We start from the raw sequence: 12,463 nt of genomic DNA on the forward strand, positions 1-12,463 counted from the left end.
ACTGGATGCACCAAATGCCTCGTTTATAATGGGTTTTTTAATGTTTTTGTCTCGTCGCTCCGTCCGGGACAAGGCATCACAATATGGTAAGGGGTGTAACATTTCCGTCACACGCTTGAGGTATTCGGCCAATCACAACGCATTGGATAGCTGGCCAATCAGAGCACACCTCGCTTTTTCAGACCGATGAGCTTTGTAAAAATCGACGCGTTTCAGAAAGGTGGGGCATAGAGGAGAAACAATAATGTACAGTATGTGGAAAATAATGTGTTTTTTAACCTTAAACCGCATAAACACATTTCATTAAACCAAATACACAAAATAATGTTCTTTTTAGCAACATCATATGACCCCTTTAAAGTATACTGCACGAACCAATGGCCGTGCAGTTACACTGCGTTATTGAAAAAGGCTTCAGTTCAGGAAAAAAGGGCTTTTTCCCATAGCGTCTTAGCAGACGCAGTACTCGTTCCCGTATCTCAGGGAACCGAGGTTACGTTTGTAACCGAGTACGATTCTGTTGCTATTTCAGAGTGTGTGGTTTTCTCATGAAAATTTGTCTTGGAAAGGTTTGGCTGGTCTCTGTCTATTTTGGAGACTTCTATGAGTTTTAAATAGAGTCAGAGCAGTGGATTTGGCTTGGGTTGTTGGAGGAATTACTGCTCCAACCAAAATTAGTGTTCTTCTTGACAGACGATTAATTTCAAATGATTACTTTCTTATCAGATTATGGTTCGACTGAATGAGACATATAAGTACATTTTCATCTCGCTGGATGGAATGGAATCTTCATTGAGACCAGAATAAACTCTAGTTCTCCAGGGTATGTACAAAAAGATCAAGAATGTCATAGTTAGAATACCAAAGAAAACAAATACAAACAAGCAACAAATACTGAACAAAAGAACAAACAAATAAATATTTTCTATTCAAACATTTTCCCCCCATTGTTTCTGCATTTACACCAAATACGAATCAAAATGTGATTATGACACTTACAATAATTCCTGACATGTATCCTGTGATGCTGACGCTCACAGTGCGTGTGCTGGTGTAGATACCCATCACTACAATGAGCAAAGACAGACTTAACATGCCTGAAACCAGCCACTGAGCCTTTCTTCTCCTCATCCTCACTGCATCTACCAGAGAGAGTTTAGGAGTTAACTACATTTAAATGATTGCAGATCAATAACATAAACACAGTTTAAATCTGCTTAAATAGACTACATAGTACAGGTTTCCTCTCTTGACTGACAAGCTCAGTTTAGGTATGAAATGTTTTTAAATAACACTCTTTTTTGTCAAATTAGGTCTCACTTTATCTAATTTATTAAGGTACATTTATTAAATACACACTAAAAACACATATCCATATGTTGAAGCTTGATCCACTATGAGGTGGTCACAAAAACATTTTTCGAATGAAAAGGAATGATTAATGACGGGTATATATGATTGTCTACTCATATTTAAAAGACAATCAACCATGAAAAAAAAAATCGTTCCATTTTACCTGAGGTCCCACTCACTTTACCTGAGCTGAACTCTCAATACACAGTCAGTCTATGTTTATCAAATTCAGGAATATAATCGATAAAATAGTTTCGACTGGAAACACATATTTTATTTTACTGTAAAAATGAGAAGTGCAGGTTAATGGAGACATTATGTTTCTTACATTAACAATAATACGTATTATACAAAAAATACTTTCTATTTTTCACATTTTAAGCTTTTCTTTCTTACGCTACATGGACTATATTTTTGAAATCGGATTCAACACTTACCTGCAGCAGCGTGTGAAGGAGTGGCGTCGCGTCGGGTCGTTTCCTGTGCGTTTGTCATTTCTCCTCGTTAATGTTTATAATCCAACCGATCTCACTCGCGGTGTAAATCCAGACTGTACGCGCCAATGAGACTGCTAGAGCTTTTGTACACGTGCCAGCGCCCTCCGGAGAATTCAGGGACGTGAAATTAGAGTCTGAACAAAGTTATCAGTTCAACTGAAACACGTCTAGCCTGGTAGCGTTACGTGATATAAATTTTTAGAGTTTGAGGCAAAATCTTCTTTTTCTTTTTCTGACTTTTGACTATTTGATGATGGTTTGGTTTCTTCAGAAATTGTTGCAGATAATGCTTATTTGTCACCTACTGCAGTGAACATTTCTAAGGGTAGATTTATTTTGAATTTTTCTGTAAAGACACAAACTTTAAAGTTTTGACTGTAAAAAAAAAAAGGGTAACACTTTATTTTAAGGTGTCCTTGTTACACGTTACATGTACTTACTATTATAATAACAATTAATTATGCATAATTACATGCAAGTAACCCTAAACCAAACCCTATAATCCTAACCCTAGCCATATGGTAAGTGCATGTTAATTATTATTACTCAGTACATAATTACACTGTAACAATGACACCTTAAAATAAAGTGCAAACTAAAAAAAGCTATAGAACGGCTCAGGAAAAAGATTATTTAGTTTATTAAACACATTCTTTTGTGACAACAAAAGCCATTAATAAGCAAAATGGTGCTTCAGTTTTCTGTCTCAAATAACCTTATTTCAGTGTCAAGATTATAGAGCAATATGAGTCTCACTACACAAATGGGCAACTGATCACATGTAGATTTAATCTCTGAACACTTGCCAGTTTCTCGCATGTAAAGTGTTGTTGGGAAACTCAGCAATGTGATGTTATAATACTGATTTGTATCAGTTTTTTAGTCAACGGAACATGCAAAAAATAATTTATGGGAGGAGGTTCAGATGTGTCTGTTCTTTTTTTTTGTGTGACTAAAAACAATCAAACCTACTTCAGCCGTTTGAAAACTTGCCTGCTGTACAAGAGCAATATACCCTATTGAGAAACAGTATACTTAAGTATATTTGAAATACATTTGTTTCATGCTAAGTATATACGTTTACATATTTATGTACTTAATAAAAAATACCCTACAATTGTACTTTAGTATACTAAACTGTTATACTTAAAGTCTGCTAAATTCGAACAACTAATTTTGTTCTTAATGCACTTTAATTGTGCGGAAGTAGTGCTGAAGTCCAACTAAAGATATACTGAAGTATATATAATTGTGGGACACTTTAAATATTATGCATTTAAAGGCCGATATTATTCAAAGATCATACAATCCTCATCATGACATTAAAACACATTTTGGGCTTAACATTAAGAAAAGTCCATTGTGCATGAGTAGAACTCCAAATAAAGTTTAATTATAATTTTTATATCAGTAAATCTTGAGCAATATGTAAGTTAATAGATTTGAACTATATATTTAGTATGAAATAATTGCATTTTAAATATAGGCTATTACTATTATTACTTTTCTAATATAACATTTGTCTAAGGTATGAACAAATTGATCGAAAACGGTGCTATAAAATAGCAACACTGAAGGTGCTGTACTGTTCCTGGCCTTTCTGTATTAGTTAAGGTGTTAAGTGTGCAGCATATGCTTTTCTATCTGGAATTCATTTAGAAGTCACATTCCTGCCAGGCTGTAAATTATTTCTGTTGTTCAACACGCTCCTCTATGGATAGCAGGTGGATCTAGTTAGGAGTGAAAAATGACTTTGTATTGTGATAAAAGCTTAGAGATTCTATATGTAATTAGACCTTTAAACTCAGTCAGCTGTCTGCTGTATATCTCCTGCCATATTGCATATTTTATTCATCTCTTCTGCATACTGCAGGGTGTTTAAACACACAACGATGCATGATATATTTGATAGGTGTGAGGAGCTTGGTGGGTGATGTTTTTCCTCTGCCTGCAGCTAGAATCTCTGGTACTCTCAGTGATGGTCAGGAATTGGTCAATGTGTGTTCACTGACATAAGACTAAAAAACAGCATCTCAGATTTCACTGCATGAATCAAAACTGATGAGACCGAGGATGCTTGTAACACTTTTCCCCTTTAACATCTTTAACTCATTTCCCCCCATGTTCATCTGCTACATATTAAAGTGGTTGTGAAACCAACATTATCCTTGAACTGTATAAAGTAATGTCAAGTAATGCAAGTAAAGAGTGCTGTTATTACAATATGTTCCAATACCCGGGTGAAATGTTGATATTTCTTTCTGGAAATTGGTCTTTGTCACGTAAATCATTTAAATGTGTCACCTCTAATTTCTAAGTGGGTAACCTGACAGTGTTACAATTCACATTGTGTTATAATCATATAACCTAATGTATATAAATACGTTTCTACAGTGCTGTTTAAATGTCCATTATGGAATATACATTTTGAAGCAGCTTTCTGCTATAAAAACTTAAAATCCCATCATACATCAACATCTAAATAAGGTGATTTGATTTTTTTTTTCGGGTATAATACAGCCCTAGTAATACATGATGTGATATTTTATTTAAGCAATAAAGCCATCAATATAGTCATTGTTAATCTGGGGTTGTTAAACAGGCAACGGATACAATCAAAGACATAATGGATCATGGCTATATGTAACAAAAATAATGATCAGCTAAGGAAACGTTTTGTGTCATACTTTATTTTGGATTTTAGAATTTTTAGAAAATGTTGCAAAATTGCAATGAAGGCAAAATTTCACAGTAGTCATAATTAAGTATTTTAACAACACATGCTTTAACTTTCAAGCTAGGATGCTGGAATTGTGCTCTGACATTCTTTTAAGTTTCGTGGTCCTGGAATTTCCCCCTCCTGAAAATCTTTGACTTTTATAAAAGTCTTTCCAGTAATCATAGACGTTTTGATGCCAAGGACCCCAAATATGATTATGCCTTTACGAGGAACCCCCTTCATAAAATATTAAGAAAGCTATACATTTCATGTGTAAAGACCCATTTAAACATAAAAATGCTTAGAAAAAGCAGGATATTTTAAACATGTTGCCCACAAATGTAAATATTTGGCTTTTATATTATTACTGTATTGACGCCAAAGCGAATTATGAAACTATTTTTTGGAAATAATACCCATGCATATGTAAAGTGCACTTGGCTATAGATTTTGTTTACCTGACAAATTTTACAGTTAATGTTTTTACTGTTAAACATAATAATAATAATAATAATAATAATAATAAAATTGCCCAGACCCCAGTTTGAAACCCCTTATAGTCTAAACTAGGTTTATCTTAGACTAACCCCTCAGGCACGATCTAAAATTTAATTAGGCTGTCAAAAATAATGGATCTATGAGGGTTAAACTTGGCATTCTTAAAACCAAATACTGGAAATTTGGAATGAAGACAATAGCATTATAGCACGTAATTGTGCATTTGTCTTCTGAGACACATACTCATATGCTTCAAATTTGTCAAGCAGATTTTTTTCTTTGAAAGCACCCACCCTAATACCATACAGACACAAACCTGTACACGCAACTCCTGAACACTTATCTGACTTATCAGTGAAGATGGATCCTCCCAAGCCTTACAAGGTCAAGGGCAAAATGCTAAAGTACTTGAAACTCTTCACAAACAAGCACCAAAGTGCTCTATAAACATGATCTGTCTTGATCATTTTCTTTCTATTGCTCTGTCTCGTTGTTGGTGTGAGATCCTCCTCAGTTCTGTGAACATCTTCCTTTCATAATCGTCTTCATAACATATTTCATAAGGGGAGGCACTTTAGTGAACAGAAAGCAATACATTAAACCCCTCCTGCTTTAATCCAGCTGTAACAGCTTTGTTGGTGGGATATCTATCTATCTATCTATCTATCTATCTATCTATCTACTCTACTGTACATAGTGTAACTTTTGCATGTATCTTTAAATGCAATTGAGCTGCTGCTCCCTGCCCCCTTTTCCAGAATAAGACTGTGCCTTTACAGCTCCTGCTTTAGATTATCTGCCAAAAAACATCTGTTTGGTTTTGATTATAACTCTTATCGCGCTGAAATCATGAGTTTTAAAGCCATATCAGTTTAAACTTCTGATATACCGTTTTCAAAGCACACACATCCGAAGCACACACAATTCTTTCATGTCTTATTGTGCTTAAACCATTAATTACACGCAAGTTCATGTTAAAGACACACATAAGTTACAAAAACACTGTCGGTTTTGTCTGTGAAGGTAAACAGCTGGGAAAGAAATCGCATGCTTATATTAGAGCTGTGTAGCTGTGTTAGCATAGATCATTGAATCTTATTAGACCGTTAGCATCTCGCTCAAAAATGACTAAAGAGTTTCTATATTTTTCCTATTTAAAACTTGACTCTTCTGTAGTTAAATCGTGTACTAAGACCGACGGAAAATGAAAAGTTGCGATTTTCTAGGTCGATATGGCTAGGAACTATACTCACATCAGCTGACGTCGGTATTGGATATCAAATTAACAATGACATTAGACGTTGAATTGACATTGAATTTTGGTCACGCGACGTCGTAACCGAAATTTAACCAAATATCAATGTCTTATGATGTTGTGTGCCTGCTGGGAAGTGACAGCAGCAAAATATACAGGACCTATACTGCTACTACGCTGTTAACAGGACCAAAACAATAAAATAAAAGCAGAAAATCACTCACTGATTTTTAATGAATCATTTATATCTGGATTCCCCTGAAGGGGTGAAGCAGGAAAGTGTTAAACATGAGCTCTTTTCTGTGGTTTGGCTTCAGGTGGAGGCCCAGAAAAGACCTCTTTCATATCATGGATCTCCCTTGATTTTCGTGGTATCAGTGGTTGTGGTTTCAGTAAAACTGTGGCAGCATTAAATGCCACTTATGGCATTGATCAAAATGGACACCTGACATGTTTTCCTCTGCATTTGCAGAAGCAGGTTTCAAAAAGGTTTTATAAGAAGTTGTGCAATGTTCTGTCTGGCATAGCCTATCATTTTTTGGTCTGTTATACAACACTGACACCAGTAAAAAATACACCAGATTTCGTTACAGAATAAACACATTCGAGGAATTAGTTCACCCAAAAATGAAAATTCACTCATTATTTATTCACCTTCCTGTCATAACATAACTCCCTTTTACCTTAGTCAAACGTAAGATGACATGTTGACAACCTGTATGCTATTTCCTTTTACGTTTCACAGACTCGAGGGTAGGCTGAATTATGGCAATTTAACTTTAACGTGATAACAGGAATGGGATAAACACAGTACATGAACTGTATCGGCGGAGGGAGGATCTAGCTTGTTTTCCTTTTGGTGTTGCTACGACAACAGACAGTGCTCTGGAGAGCGCTGACACGTTCCAAAACAACAAAGTTGATAACATGCCAATAGACATGCTTCAGTGCACTGCATTCAATTCATTAGATAAACTCTAACGTCAACATATCAACTGTTACTAATTAATTAATTTCCGAAGAGTGTTTAGTATCGTAATGCGGATGCGCATGAAAGTTGTGTTCCTTGGGTTTATGTCCCCACCAATGTCAAAAGCAAACCTACGCCCTTGATAGCAGCTATACATAAGATAGGCTTGTAACTGCAAATATGTAGAGCCAAAATATGACACAAGACGCCAAATACAAATAGTACTTCCCCAGATGTGCCTTTTACATTTTTCAGAACGTTAATTGACTTCATTAAAAGAGGAAGTTTCTTGGTCCCCGTGATTTTGCCAAGTAAGACATGTTCCTGGATCAACATCTTTTGATGATCCTGGATCAACATTACTGTCCAAAAGAAGTTTCTTACAGAAAGTGTTATAACATTGATTTTTAAAAACAATGGGCATCAATATTATTTTCTAATTTCCATAAACTTAAAGAGTAAAATGTTCATTGGATACATTTTGTGTAGCCTAATATCTTTTGAATTTTAAGTGAGTCTTCTTGAAGCCATGAAGTGTATGATGAACGGATTCAAATGTAAGCCTTTATTCACTTTTAAATCAAAGTGTTGACCACCTAATGACTTCTGAAACATCATGTGGTTTAGTCACATGATCTGCGGGAACCAATGAGATTTCTCGAAACATTTATTCCCTGACAGATTTAATGGACATGTGCATTGACAGATTTAATGGACATGTGCACTGACAGATTTAATGAGACTCGCTTTTTATTAATGTCCTTTTAAAATGTCTACTGCATGCATCTCCTTCCCACTCACTGCCTCTGTCTGTCCCTCTCCCTCTCCTGTAGATAATGCTGTCATTTCCAGATTGTGGGCCTTCAGACACTGTTCTCCCCAGCCTTCAGCCTCTGTTAATGGCTATACGAGATGAGCGTTACACACATGCACAAGAATTCCACATCTGGAGTCTGTCTCTCAAGCAAAAAGATATAGTTGAGCTGGTGAGCACCGATCCCACTTTACTGTACATCCTAGTTTTGTGATTGGCAGTTGTGCAAAATCATGTAGTCTCAGGATGCTTGCTCCAGCACACAAGAGAGAGAAAGAGTACACCATGGCGGCCAAGTCTGCTGCAATACAACCCAAACCTTCCTGTGCAAACAAAAAAATGTTTGTTCAGCCACATCATTCACAGTAAGATATGTGTCCTTTATTTCAGCAGTAAATGGTAATGAGGCATAACTGTTAACATTTTATCTTAACACCGGATCAGTTTAGCTTTGGAAAGAGTTCTGCATTACACAACAATTTCAGATTCCAGAATATTTTTTTCTGTCATCTCGGCATTTTGTTGCAAAACATTTTGGCTTTACATGTTAAATGCACCTGCTTTCTCTTTCTCCCTTTCCATAATTCACATTATTTTTGTCTGTGCATTTCCACACCATTTTACATAATTAAGACAATAAAAATGTAAAGAGAATTAGATGTCTTTAAAAACATTAATCTGTATATCTTTTAGGATCAATTTCATGATACTTTTATGCAGGTTCAGAAATGAACTTTTCCATTAAGGGACAGTATTTGCATAATGGAATTGATTTCTTGATTAAAGGTTTTTCAACAAGTTCTTGTTGAAAATACTGGTCTGTATTTTCAACAAGAACCGCAATACCTCTGAGGCTATGGCGGGTTGTCAAACCCATGAAGACGTAATGAAGACAAGAGATTTACTCAGCTACTGCCAAATTTTTGATTATTTTTCCAGCACTATAAGACGTGTAACTTCTGTAGGAACTTGATAGAAACCTGAGAGATGACATCACATGATAAACGATGTTTTTTATTTATTTAAAACTGATATATACATTATGTAGGCCTATCAGCAAACATTTGAAGCCAACTTGCAGTGTCTTACAATTTTTCAGCTTTGTTTTGAGCCAATGGGGGCTTTGAGTGCCAAGGCCCTCAATCTGAAAATAGCCTAGCAGGTTACAGATCAACTCTGCTCCAGGAAAGACACTGTCCTGTAGATCTTAATGTGGAACTTGGAACTTGAAGACTTAGTTTAAATTGTTCAGGTGTTTAATTTTAGTTGGAGAACAGTGGCCCTCATATTTTAATTTCAACTGTAGATGTAGATATTTATATGTACATCACTTGAATTTGTGCTGATAATATCATAAAATGCACAGCATTACTAAAATCAAATTCAAACAGCACACTTAAACTTCACAATAAATAAGTTACATGAAAAATCCATCAAATCAATAACTTCTGAGTTGATGGAGAAGTATATTTTAGAAGTATACTTCAGGTTTAAAACCAACAAATCAACCATGGATCACCTCTTAAATGTATAGAAATGGCCAAGTTTCTGTTTCCAAAATTGTGTCAATTTAGCAAAATTATGCTGTAATATCATAGTGTTTCATAAACCACTCATTTCCTAAACCACACTGTATAGCCGTTGAAAAGGCCCCTCTTCAAACAGCGCATGCTTCTGCTGGTTATATGTTATGGCTACTGACACACTTTTATTATCCTGCGGTCCACACCCATTTTCATTCCCTTCCAGGGGCAACATGTTCACACTTCAGCTCATATAAATCGAAAAATCTGTCCAATTAAAGGGTGAGATTTACTTCCAGAACAGCTTTGATGCTGTGAAAATCACTGCCATATGCCACTGACCTACAGACAATGAATGTAAGGAAAACAATATGGTGGATAAGCATGCAATTGAAGTTCTGCACTTGAATGCTGTTAGGACAATCCTAACATATCAATTTGGCACACACACAGATTTATATGTGCCGGTCAGACGGTTATAACAATAAGTGCCTGGGAGTTCTATAAGAGGTCCTCATTTTTTAAGATGTTGATGAGATTCTGGGAGTTTTTTTTTTCTACTGTAGATCATCACTAATCTATGGAATGGCGTTCGAGGGGAGCTTCATATAGGCTACAATAGATACCTGTATGTAATTATTCTTTTTCTCACAGTTAGATAGCGATTACACACAGCTGTTTTGTCAAGAACTGCATCTTTGATCTCTGTGTATTTGTTTCATTAAGCCAGTTGAGTGACGTCTTCCTAATTGCTTAGCAGTGACTGTGAGTGCACAAACCAGCCTTAAATCTCTATGACTATGATGGAAATTGTGCTATCATGTGGTCTTTCTGTTGTGTGCATAAGAAACAGTTGTATTATTAAAAGAAAAATTAAATGAAGTTGCACTGAATGAAACAAATTTGTACATTTTCTGTAGAAGTATGCGTTGTCTGCATGTGCAAAACTCACCATCACAAAGTGTTATGGGTGGCTGCCAGCACATTGTTTTAATGTAAATGCAGGTGACTGTGTGCAAAATAACAGTAATTGTAAAATCCATGATTGTCAATTCACCACATGAGATGCATTTCACCAACCCAGCTGTATAATTTAATGCACATGTGTTTGTTCTGACAGTGTCTTCTTTTGGAGAAGAGGGGGAGGACAGTTTATCCCTTCAAATCACTGGAGCTACTTGATTGCAAACTAACTGAAGGGTCTCTGGAAAGACTGGGCAAGGCTGTAGGCATCAGCTACCTCACCACTCTCTGCCTGGACTACACACGGTGAGTGAACATCTGATTGTGTGAATGTCCTCAGATGCACTTTGAATTCCTGAAAGCTTGAGAAATTGCACAACGCTGTGCATGTGCAGTCATCACCATGATTGATATGACCAATAAAATCTTCAGAATAGGCTGCGGGACATGGTTTGCACTTAACTGGTTTGGGGGGAAAAAAGTCACACAAAGTGTGTGCAAAGCAAAGCAACAATACTAGAATGCTTCCATTGAACTATTTAAAGAAGCTGTCACTGTGAATTACACAGATTCATAGTTAAGCACAAGCTCACTAAGAGTGTCCTTGTACGCTGCGTTTACGTTTTGTATACCACAAGTTTTCCAGTTTGTCACTTCAAAGTGTACAGTATATTGGGTGTTACACGGTCTACAGTTGAACATCTAGAAAATTAAATACAGTGGATGGTGATTGTAACAATGCTCTTTTAAAAAACATGTTTTGCAGTATCTTGATACAATCTCATTGTCACAGATCAAGACGGAGACAACAGGTAAGTGAATGAAAGGCAGGTTTATTGACAGGTATGGCAAAGGCAGATAGTCTGGAGCAATGGCAGGTGAGAATTCAACACAAAGTAAAGTCCAATGATTCTAGGCTGTGTATTGATGTTTGGTTCTTTGCAGGTTTGCGGAGAATACGGGATCCAGGAGCAGAGGAGAACAACGTTGGAAGATCTTCAGAGAACTAGAGGCAAGAATAAACCGGTAAGTTGCATTCAGTGAGTCTGGTAAAGTTCTGTGTAGTGAACGGTAGACCGGACGGTGAGTGACTGGAAGGAGCGTGCTTATGAATGGTGACTTGATTGCAGATGACAGGTGCGGGGACTCAGAACTCAGGTGATGGTGACTGAGAACAGGTTAGACGGGGAGGATTCTGGGACATGGAATCCAGAGCTGGTGATTCGCTGACATTACTCCCCCCTCCCTGTAGGCGTGTCCCGTGCCGTAACAATTCCACCAGGGAGGGGGGGGCGCCCGGGGGGGGTGCGCCCTGGAGGCTGGTGCAGGACTGTGACACGGGGAATACCTCCGAGGCGGATCAGGCAGAATTCAAACATATAGGTTTTAATAATATCCAGGGAACAAGGAAAACACATGTAGCAAGGGTAGATATATACAATTCCGGACGAGGGAGAGCAGAACGGGCTAGAACTCAAAAAGGGCCGATAACGAGGGGCAGACAGGTGAGGAGGATAACTAATTGCAAGGAACACCTGGAACTGATATAACTAAATGGGGACAGGAACCGGAAGGACCAAATAAGGGCAAGGAAGGCACATGGGAAGCAAAACACACACAAAACAAGGAACAGAGTCTGACATTACTCCCGGCATTACATCCTCCAGGGTGGGCGCCCTGGAGGCTGGTGCAGGACTGGGACACGAGGAATACCTCCAAGGCGGATCAGGCAGTCCAGGGTACCATGGTGGCACAGGGAGCTCAGGGGCCATGGTGGAGCATACAGTTCAGGAGGCCATGGCGGAGCATACAGTTCAGGAGGCCACGGCGGAGCAGGGAACTCAGAAGGCCATGGCTGGATGGCCTCCGTG

At 37.4% G+C, this 12,463-nt stretch overlaps 2 protein-coding genes across 2 annotated transcripts in view; one reads left to right on the plus strand and one right to left on the minus strand.

Annotated features, from left to right (window-relative positions):
- The window catches only part of LOC107714437 (transmembrane protein 255B-like), a 36,161-nt gene extending 34,277 nt beyond the window's left edge, over positions 1-1,884 (minus strand). Inside the window, exons 1-2 of the mRNA XM_016520270.1 lie at positions 1,791-1,884; positions 1,000-1,142 (exon numbers count right to left, since the gene is read on the minus strand). Coding sequence (XP_016375756.1) covers positions 1,000-1,142; positions 1,791-1,848 — 201 coding nt within the window. The 5' untranslated portion in view covers positions 1,849-1,884. The remainder of the gene's footprint in view (positions 1-999; positions 1,143-1,790) is intronic.
- Positions 1,885-8,128: 6,244 nt separating this feature from the next.
- LOC107714434 (uncharacterized) overlaps positions 8,129-12,463 on the plus strand; it is a 17,323-nt gene continuing 12,988 nt past the window's right edge. Inside the window, exons 1-2 of the mRNA XM_016520266.1 lie at positions 8,129-8,278; positions 10,750-10,898. Of these exons, the coding sequence (XP_016375752.1) occupies positions 8,129-8,278; positions 10,750-10,898 (299 nt within the window). The remainder of the gene's footprint in view (positions 8,279-10,749; positions 10,899-12,463) is intronic.

This window comes from Sinocyclocheilus rhinocerous, unplaced genomic scaffold (assembly GCF_001515625.1).
Source record: "Sinocyclocheilus rhinocerous isolate Xijiao unplaced genomic scaffold, SAMN03320098_v1.1 scaffold88, whole genome shotgun sequence".
In the NCBI taxonomy this organism is placed as follows: Eukaryota; Metazoa; Chordata; class Actinopteri; order Cypriniformes; family Cyprinidae; genus Sinocyclocheilus; species Sinocyclocheilus rhinocerous.